General features: G+C 41.8%; 1 protein-coding gene across 1 annotated transcript in view; it reads right to left on the reverse strand.

Moving 5' to 3' along the window:
- LOC129237534 (dynein axonemal heavy chain 6) overlaps nucleotides 1-17,778 on the reverse strand; it is a 43,244-nt gene extending 25,466 nt beyond the window's left edge. Inside the window, exons 1-21 of the mRNA XM_054872341.1 lie at nucleotides 17,366-17,778; nucleotides 14,066-14,412; nucleotides 13,886-13,993; nucleotides 13,648-13,792; nucleotides 12,130-12,313; nucleotides 12,001-12,062; nucleotides 11,830-11,934; nucleotides 11,604-11,699; nucleotides 11,397-11,527; nucleotides 11,160-11,334; nucleotides 7,861-8,260; nucleotides 7,695-7,805; nucleotides 7,327-7,626; nucleotides 6,879-7,266; nucleotides 4,426-4,702; nucleotides 4,022-4,365; nucleotides 3,669-3,942; nucleotides 2,762-3,214; nucleotides 1,874-2,697; nucleotides 1,220-1,814; nucleotides 1,003-1,152 (exon numbers count right to left, since the gene is read on the reverse strand). Of these exons, the coding sequence (XP_054728316.1) occupies nucleotides 1,003-1,152; nucleotides 1,220-1,814; nucleotides 1,874-2,697; nucleotides 2,762-3,214; nucleotides 3,669-3,942; nucleotides 4,022-4,365; nucleotides 4,426-4,702; nucleotides 6,879-7,266; nucleotides 7,327-7,626; nucleotides 7,695-7,805; nucleotides 7,861-8,260; nucleotides 11,160-11,334; nucleotides 11,397-11,527; nucleotides 11,604-11,699; nucleotides 11,830-11,934; nucleotides 12,001-12,062; nucleotides 12,130-12,313; nucleotides 13,648-13,792; nucleotides 13,886-13,993; nucleotides 14,066-14,412; nucleotides 17,366-17,676 (5,780 nt within the window). The 5' untranslated portion in view covers nucleotides 17,677-17,778. The remainder of the gene's footprint in view (nucleotides 1-1,002; nucleotides 1,153-1,219; nucleotides 1,815-1,873; nucleotides 2,698-2,761; nucleotides 3,215-3,668; nucleotides 3,943-4,021; nucleotides 4,366-4,425; nucleotides 4,703-6,878; nucleotides 7,267-7,326; nucleotides 7,627-7,694; nucleotides 7,806-7,860; nucleotides 8,261-11,159; nucleotides 11,335-11,396; nucleotides 11,528-11,603; nucleotides 11,700-11,829; nucleotides 11,935-12,000; nucleotides 12,063-12,129; nucleotides 12,314-13,647; nucleotides 13,793-13,885; nucleotides 13,994-14,065; nucleotides 14,413-17,365) is intronic.
- Nucleotides 17,779-24,020: the final 6,242 nt, after the last annotated feature.

The following is a 24,020-nucleotide window of genomic DNA, read 5'->3' on the forward strand; positions in this document are numbered from 1 at the left end:
TCTCACGATTTTTGTTCCATATCTGAGGAGATTTCGAGTGGCACCACCTAAGTGTATGTATGAGTCTTCGTCTTGCTAGAGTCACATCTTCGCAGAAAATATGTTCTGGAGTTTCATTATCCAGTTCGAAAAAAACGGCAGACGCTTATTTCTAGTAACCTTAGTTTCCTGAAACCAGAGCGAAGACTACAATGTCCTGTATAATCTCCAGCAAGAGTATGTAAGCCCTGTCTATCCAGGTTTATCAGCCTATTCGATATTCTTCTGGAAAGAGGGATAAACTGTTTAGCGCGCCTCTGCCCTAGGTTCTCTATCTAGTGTTGCGAGAATTCCCTATTCTCCCATCTCACAAGGGCTTCGGGTGCATGGAATTTTAAAGTAGCGCGTAATTTCGCTTGGCAGTCTGCTGCTCGTTTTCATCCTAGCCTTTACGCCCTGCTAGCCAGCTCAGGCAAACGGTGCTCGTGGCTCCTAGGGTATTGAGAAGAGTGAATCATTCTTTAACGAGTGAAGCTCAAAGCCAGCTGCACCACTTCTACCATCCAAAAGGTTCTACTCATCTACGCACTAGATTTTCAAGTCCGGTTCACTGTATGAGCTGTCTGCATCTCAGAATGTCCCATCTAAATCGTTAAACGGTTAAAATTCCTAGAGATATGTTGCACAGGAGAAATTTCATTGCGCAATTGGGACGACTTTGAGCATGCACGCAAACTCAACATCTGTTTACTCAATTCGGTCTTGGATTAATTTAGATTAACAGGTAAAGTATTATGTTAACCTACAACAACAATGTTTCAATATAAGTAGTGGCATGACGTAGACTAAATTACCAGGGAAGCGGGTTTATAGATTCGAACCTTCTGTTAGAAATTAAGCTTACATCAGTAAGGATTTATTAATAGCCTAAAACTGTTTGAGTAGGCGAGAGTACAGGTCGCAGTACAGAAATAACCATTTATATAATATTAATAGTAATATAATATTTTTTTTAATACTTACCCATATTTCGTCGTGTCCACAGTCGGTACTTGCATATCGAAATACTTCATTTCAGGATCGAAATGGAATTGTTCAATTATTAGATTCCAGTTTTCCCATTTCTTAGTTTCCATATTGATATAGTAGTCCCAGATTGTACCTTGTGGAAAGCTGAGTAAGTGCGAAATTGTTGGCTTATTCTCGAAGCTTTACTAAATAAATGCATTTCTTAGCTTACGCGAAATTATTGTCCCCCTCCACCACTTCCCTGATGTGGATTTCAAATCCATCCTTTTCGGCATCTTTGAAATTTGAGGCGATCGCCCATAATATAGACCAACCAAACATTTTACTCATCAGTGGTTTATACTCATCTGCGGGACTATTAATCCACTTCTTCTGTTCAATCAGAGATGCCAGTAGTTCGCATAGTAGGCAAACTTTGGCGCTTGACACCTGATGTATCATGTAGGCGCCATGTTTGAGAGCCAATTTTAATAGTTTGTTGAAATATTTAGTGAATAGATTATAAAGAAATTCCATTTGTTCTTCGGTCAGTTTTTTCTGGATATCGCTCGATTTCCACGAATCGACTAGCGGTAGCCAGCCTAGATCATCGGGATCCACGTAAACCATACCGCAACGTGAGACAGTGGCTGGAGAGGCTTGTGCTAAATCTTGTACCTCGAAAACCATATGCACCCAGGCGGTTAATTTGATGCGCTCGGAGTTGGCCAAACATAGCATTTTATTGTCATCTAATACGGTATTTAAATTTTCGATCCACACAGCATCGACGGGGCCATCGCAAATGATCCATTGATGTATTTCCTCTGCAAAAAAGCAAATCCATCAAATAATTAGTTAATTACGAGTATCTCTCCTAGTATACCTTCTACATTCACCGCAGTGCGCACAGCCAAACCCAATAGACCGTCTTGCCATTCGAGCGTCTTAGAATCTACGAAGCCGTATAACTCATTTATGTGCACCGCCTTCGGGTTCATGGTTTGCATTGTAACTGGTCGAAAGTTTGGACCCGAAACCTCCTTCTCATACAAATAATTCAGTGCAAAAGCAAGATTGTGCAGCACCGTTGTCTTGCCGCCACCTGTCGGTCCCACCAACATTACACCCCAACGCACGCACATCGTCTCGTATAATTGTATGCCTTTACGTAGGGTGATCGCCACTGGCTGTAGATTTTTCAGTTGTAGGCCCTCCATCATACCTTCCTCCAAACTTGGATGTGATGAATCTGGTAGTTCCACGCCGGGAAATAAATCGCTAAGTATGCCACGAAAAAGACCAGCGTCCTCAGCCAAAAATTTTGGTATATTCGAGTCACGTAACGCTGCGATTAGTGTAATATCCTCGCGTTGATCGGGCGCAGCACGTTTCAATGCACCAGCCATGACCAACACTGACTTGACGGCACGCATGCCGAAATCGTAATGATTCTGCTGACTGAGCTGCTCACTGCACAACTTATACATTTGCACCATTTTATGGGCCAGAATTTTTGGATATTCAAAACCCTCCGAGTATAGAATAACCTCAGAGATGAGCGCATAGTCTGGCACCATCATGGACATCGGACGAAAGAGTGCCTTTAGATTATCTGGCAGCTCTGTGCGTCCCGCATAACCGGGATTCATTGTGATGAATACGGCACAGGATTTGTTGAGTTTAATCTCACGACCCTCAAAAATGAAGCTGAAATGAGATTAATTCGCTGTGTGAGAACTGTTGGAGTTTTATCTCAACGCTGAGCTCTCACCGTTTTGCATTTATAACCTTGGCATTTCGTATGGTAATCAATTGTTGTGCAATGACGGATAATACTTCGATATCGATACGATTGAACTCGTCGAAACAGCACCAGGCGCCACATTGTGCCAATCCGGAGAAGAAGCGACCCATCATTTTGTAATCCAAGCCCTCGGAGCAATTGAAGACGACACATTGCTTGGCTACGGCCTTAGCCAAATCCTTGGTGGTTTCGGTTTTGCCGGTGCCTGCTGGGCCAGCCGGTGCGCCACCCAGATCCATTTGCAAGGCACCCATCAAACAGAGGTAGCAGCGATCTGTTAATGGCGTTAACACTAATACACCACCCGCACCCAAGTACTCATAGTAGTAGGGTATATTGGCGGAGGCCATGCGTGTATAAACAGTGTCCGTCTCGTAGGCCCAGTAAAAGCGTAGCATTTTCAACCAATTGAAATCAGTGCTGTAAAGGAAAAGTGGAAATTTAATCGATATTATTATTTGGTATTTTGTGCTGTGTATTCGATAGTTCGTCGACTGCCATAGCCGAATAGGTTGGCGACCAACAGTCGGGAGTGCATAGATTCGAATCTTTGCGTATGAAACAACAAATGATGGAAAATGTTTTTTTTTAAGAGCGGCCCCCCCTCGACAGGCAATGACAGACCTCCGAATGTATTTCTGCCATGAAAAATCTCCTCATAAAAAACCATCGCCAATCCGAGTTGGCTTAAAACGGGAGGTCGCTCCATTTGTGTACCAACATCATGACGCACACCACAAATAGGTGGAGAAGCTCGGCCACACACCCAAAAAGGGAGCAAGCGCCAATTATATGTACATATATTTGTTTTTTTTTGTAAAGTATTTGGTATTTGGTATTTGCTAGTTGCCCTTTGGGACTCCGCCTCACTTACTTTTTCGTCACTTCCTTATCGATCAATAATGTTATAGAGTCCTTCGCATGCACATCGATTGTTATAAGCGCACAAAGTATTTTGCGCAGCAACGACGAGATGTCCTTTCGTGTTAGGGCCGCTAAAGCAGCTAAATTTTTGAAACACTTTTTCTCGAAATCCTTCATTTGCTTGAGTTTGATACTTGCGCCGGTTTTGTTATTGTCCAAAATGATATGAATGTCGGCGGCCCATTGCTGTTGCGATACCGTCAGTACAACCTGATTGGGATGATCTAAGAGTAGAAGATTTTACAATTTAAATAGGAGCTCCTTAAAAACAAAACTAGGAAAAGAAAGGGTCAAAATCAATACCTTGAAACCATTCATCGCGCTCCTTGGCCGGATAGCACTGATACCCGAAGCGCATATATCGCTTGACAGCAATAAACATCGCCTCCTCGACTTTGCTTAGCCACTCTTCGACTGCACCACGCGCCTTCAGACCTTTACCAAATAACAGCTTCTCACCTTCAGGCGAAATGAATGCAATTATGTCATTAGTCGGTATCATCTTGCCACCATCGCCACTCTCCTTCTGACCGAACTCCAGCCGGTATATGGCGTCGAAACACTTGCGCAAGTGCGGCTGTACTGCCTGTGGTACACGCGTTTGTGCCAAAATTTCGAGTAGCTCATCATTGGAAAGGAAATAGAATCTATTTGGAAGCCGAGTTAGTATAAAACTATCTCTAATCCACAGTCGCAGTTTAACTTACCTTGGAAATACCACACGTTTCACTTCGAGATATGCTTCTAGACCGCGGCTAATCAAATCCAGCAAACGATTATTCTCATTGAGTTCATCAAATGTTTTGCGATCGGTCATAACTGGCAACGCTAAGGAAATCTTTTTCGCACTTCGCATAATATTTTTGAAGCTTTTGTCGACGGTGAAAAACATTTTCGCCTCTTGGGGCAACTGACGTTGTATATCGGGTGAGGAGAATATCGCCTCCAAATAAATCCAAGTTGTTTGGCAATTTATCCAAACCTCTGTGAGGAGGAAAATAGGCGAATTAAGGAATAAATTTAAAAGAAGAGATGCAAGGTGGGGTTACTAAATAATGAGGTTGGCGCTGCTAAAGAATAACTGTGCATGAGTCAAACGCCAGCGATCGCCAGCTGTTTAGAGTAAAGCTTTCACTTCCGAATACAATACGTTCGTCCTTGAAGTAACGAAAGTACAGGCATACCCGTAAAACCCTTAAAGTTTTTGCAAAACTGGGTATCAGCAGCAAACTGACCATCTTGACAAACACTACCGGAGAAGTAGTAGTCCAGCACTCCATCTCGCTTCCGTTTGACATTTTCTGTGGAGCCAAACAAGGCGACTCTCTCCTCTCTACAACCGTTTACAACTTGCTACTGCATTATGCAATTAGAGAGGAGGAAAAATTTAGCAATCTCTTTAACCGGTCAGGGCTAACCGTTGCATATGCCGATGAAATCGCGATAATAGCGCGAAATAAAAAGTACCTGACCGAACTTTTTCTCAATATCGAGAAGAGTGCTGAAACCGTTGGGCTCAAAATAAATGCAGAGAAAACCAAATATCTGAAGATTTCATGGAAGGTGGAGAGAAGACCGCCAGAAGACATGGTAAATAATTGCCATTTACCGCTTCGAGAGCGTACAGTCATTTAAATATATGGGCGTCACGATACAAAACGACAATAGCTCAGACGAAACAATACAAAACAGGATTGCTAAACTATTAAAATTCAAACTTCTTACGAGAGACTGCAAGCTACGCCTATACCAGTCAACAATAAGGTCAGTTCCTGCATATGGCGATAAATGCTGGATGAATCTTGTTTAAGCGTACTCGACCGAAAAGTTCTGCGAAGCGTGTTTGGTCCGACATGACTGCATGATGGTATCTACCGGATACGTTACAATGAAGAGTTGCTGCGTCTATGTAATGGCGAGGACATCCTGAAATACGTCAAGCCCCAAAGATTACGATGGTTGGGTCCTATTACGCGCATGAAAGATGACCGCCCTCAGAAGTCAATCGTGCCATACACCACTGTAAGTCCTAAAGCGTCCAAGGCTCACATGGCTTGACCAAGTTCTAATGGACCTGAGGGCATTGGATGTTAGAAAGTGGAGAACTGTTAACGAAGATCGGGTTGCATGGAAACGAAACGTGAACGAAGCTAAAGCTCACCCCCAGCTGTAAAGCTGCCAACGACGATGACGACGACTGCCATAGCTTTCGTTAAGGGGAATAATAAAATAATGTTACATCAACGCCGATAGTTTTTTCGATATTATTGGGATTCCTTAACGCGAAATTATTAGTTCCTTTCACATGATTACTGAGTTGTTCCGGAAATGTGGAAGGAAAAACTAATGGGTCTCGACAAAGACAACACGGCGGCTCATTCAGCAAATTCTGTTAAGAGGATTGTGACCAGTATATCATGCTTGTTTTAGGCAAGCCATCTCAAAGCCCTCTCTCGACGAAGAAAACTAACGCCTTAATAGGCTCTCATCATGCCCATCCTATCACATGGCGGAGAAGCTTGGACGATGACAATATCCGTAGAGACGTCCTTTGGGGTGTTTGAGAGAAAGCCTCTGCTGAAGATTTTTGGATCTTTGCACGTTGGCGATGGCGAGTATCGTAGGCGATGGACCAACTAGCTTTTCGACGACATAGACACAGCGCAGTGAATAAAGATCCGGAGGCTTCGTTGGCTGGGTTATGCCGTCCGAATGAATACAAACGCTTCGGTTCTAAAAGTATTTGATGCGGTATCACCTGGTGGTAGCAGAGGAAGGCTTATTGCGCCATTAATACGATAAGAATCCATGTTGTTAGACTAAATATTATCTATATATACAATTGGCGCGTACCCCCCTTTCTGGGTATTTAGCCGAGCTCCTCCTCCTATTGGGGGTGTGCGTCTTGATGTTGTTCCACAAATGGAGGGACCTACAGTTTTAAGCCGACTCCAAACGGCGGATATTTTGTATGAGGAGCTTTCTCATGGCAGAAATACACTCGTAGGTTTGCTATTGAATGCCGAGGGGTGACCGCTATTAGAAAAATGTTTTTCTTCTTTTTGGTCTTTCACCGAGATTCGAACCTACGTTCTCTCTGAATTCTGAATAGTCACGCACCAACCCACGCACGCAAAAGCAATATGTCCAATAATTTTACCTAACATCTCATTGAACAACTCCAATAGCTCGGTCCATTCCTGCACTTTAGCTTTTATCGGTCCAACAAATTTGGATGCAGCTACTGTATTGATATTCACTGTCGAATCATCTAAGATTACTTGTAGCTCCTCCGTGCCCGCCAATATGAAGACATCCTTCTGATCGTGATGATTCACTATGAACAACTCTGTTTCCTTCCAAACGTTTTCAATAGTCTTCAACATTGCTTCGAGCTGCGACTCGCCTGAGGCTTGCGATGAGACCTCCATCAATTGTGCGGCTTTCACTTCATCAAATGCGCCAGCCCCCTCATAGGTAGATATGCGAATACCTTCCTCTTGGTAGACGCGAACATTCAGTATAGTCTCGATATCGGTCCAGTGACGCTAAGCAAAGCAAGCGGAGAAAGTCAATAGAAGTAATAATTCGAATTTTTTCCTACATACCGCCTTGAAATTGGGATTACGTAGAAAACCAATAACGGGCAATTTTTGTCTAAAGTCCTCGGCGGAGGCTTTCATCTCTGGCACAATATTGTTTTCAGGTAGATATTTTTCAAATTGCAAACAGTTTTTGATTATTTTCATATTCAAATTATTCATGTCTTCTACATTCAATTGGTTGAACTCCATGTTAATCCAACTTTCTAAAGCTGATTCCCATTCATCCAGCGATTGCCAGAGGTTGTTGCGCATTCTTATCTCTTGGAATGCATCGTCCATTTCGAAAAATTGCGATATGTCGATCTGCGCATGTAAATGTCAAGAAGTTGCGTTAAATACTTTATACATTTTTTCCAATTTAGCGCACACACCTTAAATTCCTTCTGATAGCCAATATACTCTTCCGCTTGCTCCTTGCAATCGCTCAGGTGCCGCAGCAAATTGTCCAGCATGCTTTTCGCTTTTTTGCTACCCGTATTTATCTGTGGACGAAAAAATTTTAATTGGCAAGTTGAAATCTCATTCTTTACTACGCACATCTAATAGCTCGGTGTTTTGCACCGCCAGCGCGATTTCATGTATCTCCTGGTACAGTAACTCTATGTCGGCTTGCATGCGTTGATCCAAACGGTTTATGAATTCCGGGCGGCGAGCTTGGCTCTCCTTCAACTTATCACTACCACGATTTACCAAATCTTCGCAATCCATATAGTCTTCTCGGCGATCGTCATCGCACGGTATTTGGAATTCTTTAATAATCATGAAGAGATCGTGCGCGTAGTCAACCGCTTCGAAAAGTTTATTCAAATCTTCATCGATGCGTTCCAGCTCACGTATGTGTTCGACAATTTCCAAAGTAGTTTCGGGCTCTGCACTGATGACACCGATAAAATCATGTATTTCTTGGGTAATCCGATCCACTTCTTCGGCGGCTAGTCTGTAAAGGAAGTAAAGATTTTTAAGTAAGATTTTGAAAAATGGCGCCAGTTTAAATATTTGATATGGTGAGCTTTATTTGTTGGCATAGACTTTAGTGAATAAAACAGTTAAAAGATAATGCCTAATCTTAAGTCTTCGAACCTGCTCTCCTTCACACCTTTTCGGGTGTTTGGCCGAGCTCCTCCTCGTATTTGTGGTGTTCGCCTTGATGTTGTTCCACAAATGGAGGGACCTACAGTTTCAAGCCGATTTCCGAATGGCAGATATTTTTATGAGGAGCTTTTTCATGGCAGAAATACACTCGGAGGTTTGCCATTGCCTGCCGAGGGGCGACCGCCAATAAAAAAAATGTTTTTCTTAATTTGGTGTTTTCACCGAGACTCAAAACGACGTTCTCTCGGTGAATTCCGAATGGTACTCGCGCACCAACCCATTTGGCTACGGCGGCCGCCTTCCGGCTCCCCTTAAGAATGTAAACGGCTCCTCAAGTAACTCCTGTACTAAAGATCTTTGGGACTTTGAAGGTAACTATTTTAGAGTGTGCACTCTCGGAGTCACGTAATCCATGCCTTGAGCCTGACTCGGAGATCTGGTCCACACATGAGTCGAAGCTTGCGTATGATAGGATTGGTGCAAGTGTCTCTGGATCGAATTTGAAAAGATTGATACCCATGGGCAGTTATCCTCCAATTCTTCATGTGGATGTGACATAGAAATCTGTGACAGAGACTGCCTTCGAAGAGGCACTACTTTGAGGTGCCTCGACATTTTGCTTGCTATGCGCACTGCAGTCTCACACAGTAAAATCCAAATTCACTGAGGAATACTTCACTGTCCTCAATGCACTGGGTGGAAAGCACATCATTTTGTTAGGCTGGACACCGGAACATAACCTTATGAACGCAACGAAGAGGCGGACCGTCTAGCGAAATTAGGCATTATTTTTTACTACAATTTCATAGATCAGAGCCCTATAGTAAGGAAATTATCATTTACTAAGAACACAGGCAACTCACACTAGAGGTGGTTGGAGAGCATCAAATATACTCCTAAACCTGGATAGAGAGAGCAGATTCACAGAGCTTAGCCTTAACTTATATTCCTGGATTGTTGTAGAAGAGGTGCGAGCGGTTGCTTAAGTCTTTAGAGCAGCTTGTATACCTTTAAAGATCGTGATTTTAATTCCTCGTAGTTTTCTATTATCCAGTCTACTACTTTAAGTATTGCAAAGAATTTTGATTGAAAAACTGTTTTCTTTATACTGAAGTTACTAGCCAAATGCCATCGCCCTCCAGCATCATTCTCAGTAGCAAGATCTTACCGAGCTTCCAAGGTATGCATCTTTATCCCTTCACTGTGCCTTTGTAGGAAAACTAGCACCGTACTCTTTTCTATAAGAAATTTGACGTTTGTCATTAGGTGTCAGGCAAAAAAGAGTGTGGCAGAGTGTACTGACAGTCACTCTGCCCGTTTTTTGTAGGGAGAGTGGGCAAAGTGTCCTATGTCCGGAAGTCTGATTGTCGTGTCACACCACATGTTGTTGTTGTTAATGTAGTAGTAACTTTACCCTGCCAGTATAGTGTAAATCACCCGTCGTCTTCGTCTAGTTCATCTAACGGTAGGTCCAGGAAACTTGCTGATTCGACAGGTTGGGTCCCGAGGAAGAGGGGTATTAGATGAGTGGGTTTGATGGGGCATGTCAAAAGATGGTAAGTGTCGTGTCGGGTGCCTCCACATATGCTTAGAATGTCGGGATGAATTCTGAAAAGGTAGGAGTTTAGCCTGCTACAATATCCAGAACGTAATTGTGCCAAGGTTACGCGGGACTCTCGGGAAAGTTGGAGCTCTTCCTGGGTGGTGGTTGGTCTCCGATGACAGCATTCGGGGGTCGGGGGCTTAAGAAGGTGGTAAGGTGGTCCCGATGAATGTCGTTAATTGTCTGTCTACACACATCCGATCCAGTAATTGTCGGTCTGTTTTGTCCTGGAGCTCGTCCACGTAATTGAGGAGGTGCCTTCTGGCGTGCCTGGGAGGCTTATTACCTTAAATGACGATAGCAACATTTCTTTGTCTTTGCCCCAATTGAATTGGTGCATCATCAAATTTTACCTTAAGTTGCAGTTTGACCTCCTTTGTTCAGGTGGGGAAGAGGGTCGCCGTGGACTTCGTGGTGAAAGTTTTAGGTTCGTCGCAGTGAAGAAGCGAGGTCGTTTTTTACCTTGGCGCACAGGCCATCAATGCCATTGCCCGACGCCGCTATCGTGCAGTCGTCGGCGTAGGAGACCAGGGACACTCCCTCTGGTGGCTGGGGGAGTTTCGAGATACAGAAGTTTAAAAGCAAAGGGGAAAGGACACCACCCTGCAGAACTCCTTGCTTTATTTTGCTCTGCTTAGGGATTTGGTCTCGAAAGAGCACCGTCGAATGACGACCACTCAGGTAGTTCGCGGTCCAATCTCTTCAGCTCTTGACTGTAAAATATCATATAGTAGCGTGACGAGGCTGACTGTGTCGAAAGCCTTTTTTAGGTCCAACGCTACTAGGACAGTTCTCTCGCAGGGGTGGTTTTGGTTGAGCCCGCAGTTTATGTGAGTGTTAATGACGGTGTATGCCGTGGTGTTGCTGTGCACTCTTCGAAACCATGCTGGTGTGAGGCTGGGGTCAGGTGTTTCGTTTAGAGTGGGAGTAGAAGGGTTTCAAGAGTCTTTACTACTGGGGAAAGGAGAGTTATCGGCCGGAGAGTTGTAGCCAACACATTGTTTTCATTGCCTCCTCTTGACTCGCTGGGTCCAGAGGTAGCAAATCCAACAAATGCATATTAAGAGCTGATCTTGGTCATTGTACTCACGGCGCCCGCAATGCCTATACATAGACTTCTAACCCAAGCTATCTTACTCACTTTGGTATATATATATTAAGGACATTTGAAAGGCTTTGACAGATGGGCGTGACGGTATCCTTGAAGCTGGTTTGAGTTAATTTCAATAGGCCCAAATTAACAATTGACAATATGCCATCCAATGCGCGCACGTTGTTGCAGTAGCGATTACAGTATGCGCGTAGCTCCTCCAGATCTGCAAAACAATAACAATGAAAGGTTGATTATAGATAAATAAGTGACGCAATTAAAATTCACCCCTTTCCGATGTAAGTTTTTTCGGATCTGTAGTCATATCGATCTCATAGTTGTTTCGTATGGTATCGAAACGTTCTGCGTAGAGCATTGCCTTCTCGTAGGCGCTGTGTATATATGTGAACATAAGTTTGCTGCAAAGTAAATGCCAATTTAATAAATTTTAATTTAAAAATCCAATGCAATATCAGTGACCACATCAATACTTACCGATCTTTCTGAAAGCGCGCATCAGTGCGTAAGAGAAAGTTCAAATCTGGCGCAGTCATTGCCAAACGTTCCTCTTGACGGCCCATAATAGAAGGTCTGTAGTGAGATGAAGCAGAAACGGAGTGAAAAAGAGAGGGAAAAAGATAAAAGAGCACTAGAGAAATGCAGAAATGTATAGAGAGAAAAAGTGACTCATTAAATGCTTTTTGAGCTCAATTTAATTTACTCTGTATATTGGTTGAATGTTTTGTCATCGGTGAAATTCTCCATTTCGGTAACTGTTTCCAATATTAAAGATGAAATGCGTTGAAAGATATGTTTCATCACCTCTCTAGTGGCGAGAAAAGCATGTTGGAAATTTAAATACAAACTATTATTACTTCATAGTTGGGCTCACTCGGATGGGTCGACATCTATACGATCCGTTAACATGTATAACTCAGCAATGAAGAAGGGATTCTGCAGTGAAAGAATATGGAAGTTTTCATTGACTCATAACTCTGCTTATTTGGTCTCTAGTAGTTACCGCTGGCACATTTTCCGGTCGCGGATTTTCGATTTGCTTATCCAGCGCTGGGTTTTCCTGCAACTCCTCCATGGTTGGCGCGACTGTGTGGTGCACTTCCATTGACTCAACCAAGCGGCGAAAGGCACTGGCAGTCAATTGGTGCAACATATGGTACATCATATTGTCACAATAACTCAAAAAGCTAAAAGCGGTTGAAATGTATGACTATATGTTATGTATACATATATACATACAATACATATATATATACAATAGGGTGCCTCACCAGAAATGTTGTTTTTCCAGCGGAATTACAATTAATTCCAAATTTACCTACTTTCCCTCTTTCTAAAAACAAAAAAAAATTCTCATTTCTCAACCCCAAAAACTTATCCTTTCCATCTTTACCCCCGCACAAAAGTCTGCGCATTATTTGCATAGTGGCTGCTAAAACAAGCAAAAAAAACAAAGAAAAGGCCACAGTTACATATTGCATCAGTGGCGCCAGCAAGAGGAAGCGGATAATCGCGATAATAGCGCCGACACATCAAATTTAGCGAAGTCCTCAACCATCTGTGTGATCCTTCTGCCAGAAAAATCTGAAACACAGATGGTGCTCAAAGCAGTAAGAAGGCGTTGTTCCTAAGCAACGACAGGTGGACTGATAGCGGCAGGCTAATCACCTACTCTGTCAGAAATCAAATAGATTAACGAAACCAACGCAAGCCTGCCCTATGCTCCCGAGAGGAATGAGCATGAAAAAAAAAAACGGAATTGAGGCTCTATGACCTACCGGAGATGACAGGATTGGAGAAGAGAAGAAGAATACGAAAAGGTTCAATTTGCCGCACAACAGCATCTGTCGAAGTTGTGCGAATGAAGAATAACCCGACGTTTTTGAATGCCATAAACTGTGGAGGTGAAAACCGGAATTAATGGATTAAGCATTTTTGAGCATTCATATGGGTATATTCGTATTTTCTGAGCAATGTAGCTAATTTGAGGTTTCGGCAATTTTCGGCAATACGGAAGGGAAACTTTAACCAGTAGTGCCAGTTTTACTTCTGAATATCCTCTACAATCAAATATTACCTAATGCGGACTTATAGATTCTGCGCAAGATTTTTGGACCTTTGCACGTTGGCAACGCCGAATATCGCAGGCGATGGAACGATGACCTGTATGAGCTTTACGACGACATAAACATAGTGCAGCGAATAAAGATCCAGCGGCTACGTTGGCTGGCTCATGTCGTCCGAATGGATACAAACGTTCCAGCTCTGAAAGTATTCGACGCGGTACCAGCTGGTGGCAACAGAGGAAGAGGAAGGCCTCCTCTGCGTTGGAAAGATCAGGTGGAGAAGGACTTGGCTTCATTTGGTGTGTCCAACTGGGGTCGGTTAGCACGGCTGGAGTGCTAAGTTAAACTTGGCCAAAGTTGCGTAAGCGCTTATAGCGCCAATTAAGAAGAAGAAGAAGACTTCTAACTGTAGCCTGGCTATAATTAAATATGTCGACAAATGAGTTTTCACTTACTTTGAAAGCATTTTGCAGAAATTTCGCTTCTTCGCACGATCCGTGAAATTCATTGCATCCTTCATTTTCTTAATGGATGGGAAAAAATTGATCTCGTCCGTGGGAAAGAAGCCGCGCTCTACAATGGCAGTGGTGCAAGCTTGAACTGGTGGTGGCGAGAGGGTTACACAAGTATTTGAAGTATAATTGAAAAATTAAAATTTAAGTTCATTAAATTCATTCTAAGGCGTTTACTTACACAACATTTTCCTAGAACGTTCGTGGAAATCACGCAGTGTCGCTTTCATGCGCTCATACACACACATTTGTGTCTCAAGAAAATAGAATGGATGCCGTTCTTCGATAGCTAGAAATGAAAAGAAACAAACTCAGACGAATTATCGTTTTTCAAACAGAAGTTAAGTGGACTTTCAATTACCTGCGACATCAACGAATGTCAGCTTATTTAGCTGCACAATGTCTGCGCGGAATTGCAGAATCGCTTTGGCTAGCGGCCGTATTGCAATGAAGAGATGATCGTGCAGATAGGCGCGTGCATCGTTCAGTTTGCGCCACTTAACCGTTTTCTCCCACACTTTGAAGCCCTTCCACACACGAAACACCGCAAAACTGTGTATCTTAATGATACTTAAGAATTGTTGAAACTCTTGCTGCCACTGCATGAGAGGCGTGAAAAAGTTTTCCGACAAATGCCAATAAGTAACGCCATGTCGACTCAAGGTGAAGTAATGATGCTTATTCGGCAAATCGTCGTATTTAACTTCCCTGTAATGGAGAGACTGGGGATGTAAATTTTTCAGATATAGAACTAGAGAACGATGTCTATGCGGAAATTGACTAACTAACCCAAGTTGTTGAAAGAAGGGAAGTACATGCGTCAACTCCTACACAGAACATGGAGGGATGGACACATGCCTGTCGGTTGGAGTCTAAAAATGCGTTGCCCAACTCACAAGAATCGGGATGCTATAATTTGCAGGAACAGAAGACGGGCAGGTTCGAAGTTGGGTGACAAGAGTTTTTACCAGAAAACCTTCACTCAGCTTAAACTTCTAGCTTCTAAAAGTGGCAGTCGCTACCAAAGAGGTAATTGACTGTCGGCTGACGGGTTAACCTAGACTTATCAAATACAGCGAGGAGTTGCAAAAGTGCGTGCGTCAATCTATGAAGTATTTTCGCGGAAGCTGTGGTAGCTTTTTTGATGTCCGCAAACCAAAAATTAACATTCAACCGGTACGCAGTGTTTATCTTATTAACGTTAATCAGTTACCGTTGAAAATTTAACAATTTAGCCGCCACCACCTTCCAGTGGTACAACAAAATACCAGTTTTACTAAGTCTAGGTATGTCTCCCTTTATGATAACATGTAAATCTTGTAAACTGACCTCGCCTAACTGTCGAACTTACTTCTAAAAGGTAGAAAAGACGCTCGCATATGACCACTACTGGAATCAGTGACGACTTGATTTGCCTGTCTTGCATAGAGGAGCCGGATAGCACTGCGCATTATCTCTATGAGTAACCTGCCTTTACTAGAGCAAGGCTACGAATTTTGGGTTCCGATGTCAAGAGAATGGGTAAATTTGCTCTTTCAAACTGGGGGATATTTTCAGATTTCCCTAAGAATCCGGAAAATTCTCACAGGAATAGCTATCTCTGTTTCTGTCTTCATCTCTGTCTCTGTCTCTGTTTGTTTTTTTTTGTTTTTGTGAAGGAGCGGGAGCGACAAAAGCCTAAGGGACTTTAACCCAACTAAGCCCCTCTCATGTCCTGGAACTTCAAAGTAGTCCGTCAGGAGGCTGTTGTGAGTATTTTATTATTCAATCGTCTGTTATTGCCATCCTGTTCTGTACATTGTGTTTAGGAGCTCCTTCTAGGGATCTACGTGCATATTCCGCGTATTGAAGGTTCTTCATGATACACATGTAATTTTCCAGCGGGCATTGGAACAAGATATGCCTCGCCGTTTCTTGTTCTTTGGGGCATTGCGGGCAGTACATGTCGTTCTCAAGATGGAACCTGTGTAGGTAAGCTTTGAAGCAATCCGTGCCCAGTAAGCAACTGTGTGATACAAAAATCAATTTCTCTTTTGCTCAATGCACCTCGCAATGTTGGAAATCAGTTCAAAGGTTCACCTACCTTTCTCATATTGCTCCCATCGTATCTACCATTCTTCAATTGTTCGCAGCCTTTCTTCTTTTTTAGCCGTGTTCGACGGTTTCTGTCCAATGGTGTTATGTAGCTAATACATCGCAACCGCGAGAAGGTCGATGGGCACCATTCCCGTTATCACATCGATTGCGTCATCTGAGACAGTGCGATAGGGACTGGCTACTCACAAAGCGTTAAGTTTGTATGTGGCTCGTACGTGTTGGAGGTACGATGGCTTCATGTTTGCCCAGATTGGTGCTGAATCACTGAGTTCATGACTGTTAACAGGAGTCTCCGTATACTTGCGCGAGGGCTGCCAATATTACGCATTAGTCTAGTCAACGCGTTATTTATTCTTACGGCTTTTTCACTGACTGACTGTAAATGATGCTTAAAGGTCATTTTCGAGTCAATGAGTACTCCCAGATATTTGATATATGGGCTACCGTAATCACTAACTCTTCACGTACCAGTCGTGTTGTCAGTAATACGACTTCAGTTTTTTGAGCTGCAAGTTCTAACTTCACTTCTGTCTCTGTTTCTGTTTGTCTCTGTCTCTGTTTCTGTATCTGTCTCTATTCTATCCTGTTTCTGTCTCTGTATCTATTCTATCGTATCTCTGTCTCTATTCTATCCTGTTTCTGTTTCTGTATCTGTCTCTGTCTCTATTCTATTCTATCCCTGTCTCTCTATCACTTCTCTCCTTTACTCCTTGACTATCGACTCTGTTACTTTTCACAGCTTCGATTACAATGTGATTTTTAGCCTAAGTGTTTTAGAACTTACCAACCTCTTGGTGCTTCTTGGCACGTCTCTTTCAAATTTTAATTTGAACCGTGGAATTTGGTGCGTTATAAGTATGGAGTGGTTGCTTAGAGCCTTTGCTAAGTGTTTGATGGGTTTCTTTTACAAACGGAAGCTTCAACTGCCTCCGAATGGCAGATTTTTTTTAGTCGATGCTTTTTCATCGTAGAACTCTACTATAAAGTTTGTCATTGTCTGTCGAAGGGCGATCGATTCTAGGCAAACTATTCTATTTCCAAAGTGATGTTTTATTTTCAAAGTAGGTATCGAATCCGTAACCAACTTAGCGGCAGTTGCTCATAAAGTAGTTCTGCAACGACGGCTAAAACCACGGGGTTAGATATCTGTACGGTATGTATGAGATTCTATCGCTTGCGGTAGGCGGTTTCAGGGTCCTGAGTAAAATATCTCAACTCAGAAAATTTGTTCTTTTTTGCCTAAAGCGACCGTCCCTCGGCAACCAATCTAAATCCTACAAAGCACTTCTGCTTTGACAAGTCTGCTCATCTAACCAACTGCCATTCGAAAGCTGTATAAAACTTTAGAACCCTGCATATGAAGCGTAACCGCGACCAGAAATTGAAGAAATTTGCTTTAAATCTTTGATTGAAGTGTTTGCTTTAACCTCTAATACAAAAATATGCGTCAAAACGCAGTGAGCGAGTATTTTCGTGAGCGACTCGCGATTTTCATTTCATTCGTTTATATTTGCTCACGAGCATTTAACTAAAATATCACCACAAAATTTAGTTTAGTACTTACATCAAGCTGTATGGCGTGAAATATTCGCTCGACTTATTTAGCATATAAGTCAAATAGATGAAACGATCATCGGGAAATTCACGCACCCGACTAATCAATTTATTCAAGTCCGGTATAAGTGAGGCGCCCGTCTTCATGGAAGAAGCTGTTGTGTGGCGCATTGACTTTAAATCCTGTGTGCTCGTGGTTTTGCTAGCTTGCGGTGCATTAATTCGGATTGTGGGTCTTTTACCCTTTACCGGTGCATATCTGATTTCCATTTCTTTTGCCTTAGAGCGTAGCATTTCCATTTTTCTGCGGGCGTCGGCCATTCCTTAGATTTGGTTTGCTTTTGCTGCTGCTTTTGCTATTGCAAATAAGTGTTAATTGTATTTTCTTTGTGTAAAAAATATAGAAAATAGCAAAAAAATTTATTTCCGTATAATTCAATTGCTTTCAATGAGAAAAAGTTTCCAAATGAAAAATTATTGAATCAATATTTTGCTTATTGCTCGCCTGCGTGTTCAATTTGTTATAGCAACATTGAGTTCGCTGCCAGTTGCCAATGAGACGCTGTCGCCCACCTGTTGTATGCTTTGAGTAAAATCGCCCAATTGTTTATGTTTACTGTTCAGATATTTTTGTTGATTCTTTATGTTTTAATGACATCGAAAGATTTCTATAGCAACGCTGGTTTGTTTAATTCGATTCTTTTACTTTCTCTGTCGCTTTCGCCGGAAATGTGTTTATTGAGAATTATGGCCAGTGTTGCCGGCAGTGAAGTGCTTAAAATAAGGATGCGATTCTTGAAAAGAGTGCACGGTTCATAAAACTCAAATGGGCTGTATTAATAAAAAATAGTTAAAAATAGCACAAAAATTGGAGCGATTGCTATGATTTCGCTTCATATGTGAGAAAAATTCTTTCAACATTTGCTGTTCGATAGCTGGCATTTGCTCAGATTCATATGAATGAAGGACACAATATTTCGAGCTTAAGGACTAAATTGTATAAAATGCGTCAGTTTTGTACTGAAGATGCTTTTGACATCATTGCTATGTTGAGGCGTGGTTGGCCGCGCACTTTTATGATAGTGAATTCTTTGACCTGAATCTGTACGGCGTTTTTCGACAAGATCTTGATGGGGCTAAAACTGATTGCCTAAGCAGAGTCGGCGTTCTAATTGCCGTAAGAAGAAGGTATCGTGCGTTTTCAACTTCGTATTTGCATCCAAGGCTCTAAATCGTATGGCAGTTTGTATGGTTTGTTGGGAATAAATAAAGTCGTTATTTTCTCGGTAGATGGCTGCAGTGATCGATATCTTGTAAAGTATCGATCAAGTAATTTAAAGTTTATGCTTGTTGTAAAGGTGACATTTAACACTAACAAAATGCTTTGTTGCTTTTTTGTTTGTTTTATTCAATTGTGAGTTACAGGGTGTTAACAATGGAAGTCAACAAAGAGAAAATTGGGTACATTTTACAGTTTTTCTTCGATAAAGGCGGAAATGCAAGCCAGACAGCTGAAATTGTGAATGTAGTTTATGGTGCCCATACTCTAATGTTTTTTTTTTCCTTATTCACTCCACTCGGGAGCATAGGGCCTCGACAACACTCTTTCATCGTTCACGGATTTGTGCTGTTGTTTTTGCACCGTCCCATGAGATGTCGGCATCTGCTAGTTTGCGCAACATCGGCCTTCTCCAAGTGTTCTTTGGTCAACCGCAACCTCTGCTCCCTTGCGGATTCCAGTCCAGTGCCATTCTTGTGATGCTGTCTGGTGGTTTTCTCAATGTGTCACCTACCCACCGCCACTTTTTGCTTTTGATTCGCCTAAGGATGAGTTCCTCGTTCGTTAATCTCCACAGTGCGTCGTTACTGATGGTGTTTGGCCAGAATATTCTGCAGATGATGCGGAGGCATTTGTTGATGAAGGATTGTAGCCTCTGTGTGATGGTGTTAGAAAGCTGCCATGTTTCGCTTTCCTACAACTATACGGACCTCACGCATGAGCCAAATATTCGTAGTTTAGTGCGCCTGAAGATTTGCGAACTCTCCCATACTGTATGCATTCGCCCGAAAGCCGCTCTCGCTTTGTTTAGTCTGCAGTTGACATCTTCATCTGCTCCACCATCCGCCGTGATGATGTAGCCGAGATAGCAGAAGCTTTCGACGAATTCCACCGGGCATCCCTCAACCAATATCTGCCTTGCGTTATTGTGGTGAACTCTCATAGCCTTGGTCTTGGCAATGTTGACCTCCAGTCCGACAGTGCGTGCCAGCGCGACTAGTCTGTCCGCCTTCGCTTGCATGTCAGAGAGTTTGTGAGAGAGGAGGCAGATTTCATTGGCGAAGTCCAGGTCCTTAAGATATCTGGTGAAACTCCATATGATGCCTTTTTTGTGCAGGGTCAGTTAGCAAGGGGCGACAGGGGACAACTTTGATTTACATGTGCGTGGATGGTGAATGGATCGCTGATATCGCCTTTGTGAAGCACTGCCAGTTTCGGAGTTCTCGTAGAGGGCTTTGATGAGGTGGATTATCTTGGCGGGAGCTCCCTTTCTACTCAGTGGCAGCCATATAGCGTCTCGTTTGATAGTGTCGAACGCCTTCTTAAAGTCTAAGAACAGCATGTAGAGCGCAGAGTGCCACTCAACTGATTATTCTACTATAAGGGCGAAAACCAGCTTGCTCGTCTCTTAAGGAGCGTTCGATATCTTCGAGCCTGCTTTGTGTGATCACGACTACAGTTTTGTACATGGTGTTAAGTAGGGTTATTCCGCGCCAGTTGCCGCAGTCACGAAGGTCGCCTTTCTTGGGCAGCTTCACTATGATGCCATTTGTCCTGGACGGAGGCAGCTTTTCATTGCTCCAGACGGCGGTGATGTGGGGATGAAGAATTTCCGCTGATATTTGCGGGTCGGCTACTGTAACAGTAATTACGTGCAATTTTGGCTTCCTCGATTCCGTTCGGGCATATTCGATGTTAAAGAAATCACTGAAATAATCGGAGTTGCTAAAAGTCGTAGATCGATCATAAGACAGGATTTATTTTTCCCCAAATAATATTAATTATTGCATGTCCAAGTGTATTTCTCTAATATTCGATGCTGGTACGAGTATTCATTAGGTCCCGTTAGATATTCAAATACATTTTTATGAATCTTTACCTTTTTCGTGTATAAAACTATTTTGAATTATGCACTCTATTGATTATCTGAGCTTAGTAATTCACTTTTAGCATTTAAATGGGATGAATTAGTGTCCGACTTGGGCATTCACAGTTATTTTTCTTATTTTAATTCAATAATACATGAATTTTGCCTTAATAATATTCCTTTAAAGAAGAAGCGCTGCTATAAGTCACCTTGAGGGGGAAAACCGCTGTGAACGCGTGAAAATTAAGTGATTTTCATGAATTTTTTTTATAATAATTATTTGAGGATCGGACAAAATATAGTTTATTTAACATATATTCGACTATACTGACACAAATTTTTATTAAAAAATATTAAAAATTACAATTGTTATTAATATTAATGCAATGACGTCATAAAAAACTGATGCACCCTGGTGGCCACGATACAGCGGTGAAAAATCATCTGAAAGCAAAAAACCAATAAAATTCTTAATCTATACATCAATGGATATCGTCGTACGTGGCGGTTTTTTTATTTTTATTTTTTTTTTTGAGAAAATGGTGCAGGTTTGAAAAATGAGTTTGTGTTTTTACCTTTTTTTTTGAAAAATCACAGCGGTGTTCTCCCTTAAGTCATAATAAGCAAATTAAGAAATTAAAAATCTTAAAATTTAAAGAAATTTAAAGCAACTAGTAATCAGTCATATTTTTGTAAAATACAAGCATTTTCAAAAGAACTTTAAGTCTTTAGATAGCCTGCTTTTCAAAAATTATGGTAATGGTAATGGTTGTACGGGCGAAGGCACTGCGACCAGATTGATCTCTTGTGCGGAGTGGGGTTATTGGGATAACCTCCTTTTTTAGATAACGGTCCAGTAACTTTTCTATATTCATAGAACTGAGCGGAACCTCGAAGCTAATCCTAAGTCCTTTTGGAATTTTGTCAAAGCTAAAAAGTCGAATTCAAGTACATATATGTACCTATTTCGGTGAAGTCGTATGATAAATTTGCAAGTACACCTGCCGAAACAGCTAACTTATTTTCAGACTTTTTTATGTCAAATTATGTGTTGGCTGATGAGGCGTCCCCAGACCTTTCATCCGAGATATCTTCATTTCTAAATTTTGGCAGTTTGCACATCTAATCTGATGGCATTTTCAAGGGGATGCTTTCTCTCAAACCTTCGTCACTTACATATGTTGATGGTCTTTCAGCAATTTTGCGGAAGAATTGACCAGCGTTGGCAGTTCCTTTTGAAATTATTTTTAACAAATTTTTATGTACTTTGGCACATTTTTAAACTAATGGAAATTTACAATTAGCATACATACCTTTTTTTTAACCAGAAGCAAGGTGATGTTCGCAATTATATGTATGTAGGCCGATTTCGGAGCTGTCAAGCACCCCTAAAGTGTTTGAATGCATTGTGAAGGACCGAATTTATTTTGCGGTTAAGCCTTTAAATAAAAAACACAGCATAGTTTTGGAACTTACCGCCTACAGCTACTAATCTTGCTATTTTTAGTGAATTCTGTGGGTCATCGTTTTCTACAAGACTCCAAGTTGTTAGCATTTACACTGACTTCTCTAAGGTCTAAATTAGGTCAGTCCACCTTCCTGCAATGGCTTGAATCATATTCGATGGGCAGACCGTGTGAGGTAAAAACTGATTGAGTACTTTTGAACCACTTTGTTGCTACTTCAGATGTCCCCCAAGGGAACATTTAAGGCTACCCCTTTTTTGTTATTTTTATCAATGACATAAGCAAATGTTTTTATTTTTCGTATTTCTTGCATTTCGCAAATGCAATACAAATTTTCTCATCTGTTAATAATTCGGTGGATGCTCATAAGCTTCAACACGAGCTCAAAGATTTTGGAATTTTATGTGATATGGTCCTTCAGTGGTCATATTAATTTTATTCTATCAAAATCATATTCGGTTCTATGCTTCTATAACTGAATTTTCTGACCTCACGACTAATTTTCGATAATTAGAATTCAACGAATTCAAAAAATATTTATTAAGTAGGCTCCCTACCATTTGAGGCCCCTGTTCCATTCTATAATTTGCGACTAAATCTAATTAATCTCTAATCTCTAGAAAAGAGAAGAACAGGCCTTTCATTTTCTTTTTTTTTCAGTGTCGTTAATGGCGTCATCGACTGTGCCGTTCCACTTGAGCGGATAAGCTTTAATGTTCCCCAAAGAAGTCTTCGCAATGTTTACTTTTTTTATTGCGAAAACTTCAAGACTAAATTTGCCAGTGATGCACCCATTGCTCGCGCACTTAGAGACGGTAATTCATTATCCAGCCTGCTTGATTTCGCTTTGCCTAGATCCAATTTTGTAAACATTCTAAATTTAGTTAAATATAATATTTGCTTTATTTTCCGCTGTTTTAAGATTTGGTCTCGAAATAGCACCGACGAATGACGACCACTCAGGTAGTTCGCGGTCCACCTCTTCAGCCCTGGCGGCAGTATCGACTATAAAATATCATCCAGTAGCGTTGCATGGCTGACAGTGTTGAAAGCCCTCTTTAGGTACAGCACTACTAGGACAGTCCTCTCGCAGGGGCGGTTTTGGTTGAGCCCGCGGTTTACCCGAGTGTTAATGACGATGTGTGCCGTAGTGGTGCTGTGCACTCTTCGAAAGCCATGTTGGCGTGAGGCTGGGGTCAGATGTTTCGTAAAGAGTGGAATTAGAAGGACTTCAAGAGTCTTCACTATTGAGGAAAGGAGATTATCGGACGATAGGAATTCCCCTGGTTGGCGGGTTTCCCGAGTGGGACCACTCTCCCTGATTTCCACTTGTCAGGAATAATGACATATAGACATATTAAAGACCCTAGTGAGATATTCTGCTCCCAATGGACCCAGCTTTTTCAACATCAGCATTTTTAGTCCGTCAGGGCCAATGGCTTTGAATGGTTTCATATGGTTGATGGCCTCCTGAATCTCATCAGTGGAGTGGAAGCAAGTGGCGCACTGTTGTACGTCAGTTTGTGCAGCCGTCTGGTGGGACTACGATTGGATCTGTCGGCCGGAGCATGCAGAATGAATTGCCGGCTAAAATAGCTCGCGTATCTCTTTGGATCCGACGAAGTACAAACGTTACAGATGATACCCACCTTGTCGTTGTGCTTCGTCGGGTGCGACAGGGATCTTATGGTGGACCAGTGCTTGCTCACATAGGAGCAGGGACTTCAAGTGCTCTTCCCATTTGGTCTGCTTGTGTTGGGTTACCAGCTGTCCTCTCGCTGTCTTCGCACGGGCTTTTCAAACGATCATCGTATTTAGAAATGAAATTTCACACATATTTATATATTTTTAAAATATATCTTTATATAATTTATTATTACATTATTTACATAAATTTGGATATTTAAATTTACGTCTTACGTACAGATAATTTTTTTTACATAAAAACAAAAGAAAATAAGAATTACTATTGACAAATGCATTCTCATATTAAACTTATTGTAGGTATACATAGAATATAAATGGATGTACATACATACAAATGCAGTTTGTC

The sequence above is a fragment of the Anastrepha obliqua genome, chromosome 2, assembly GCF_027943255.1.
Source record: "Anastrepha obliqua isolate idAnaObli1 chromosome 2, idAnaObli1_1.0, whole genome shotgun sequence".
Classification (NCBI taxonomy): Eukaryota; Metazoa; Arthropoda; class Insecta; order Diptera; family Tephritidae; genus Anastrepha; species Anastrepha obliqua.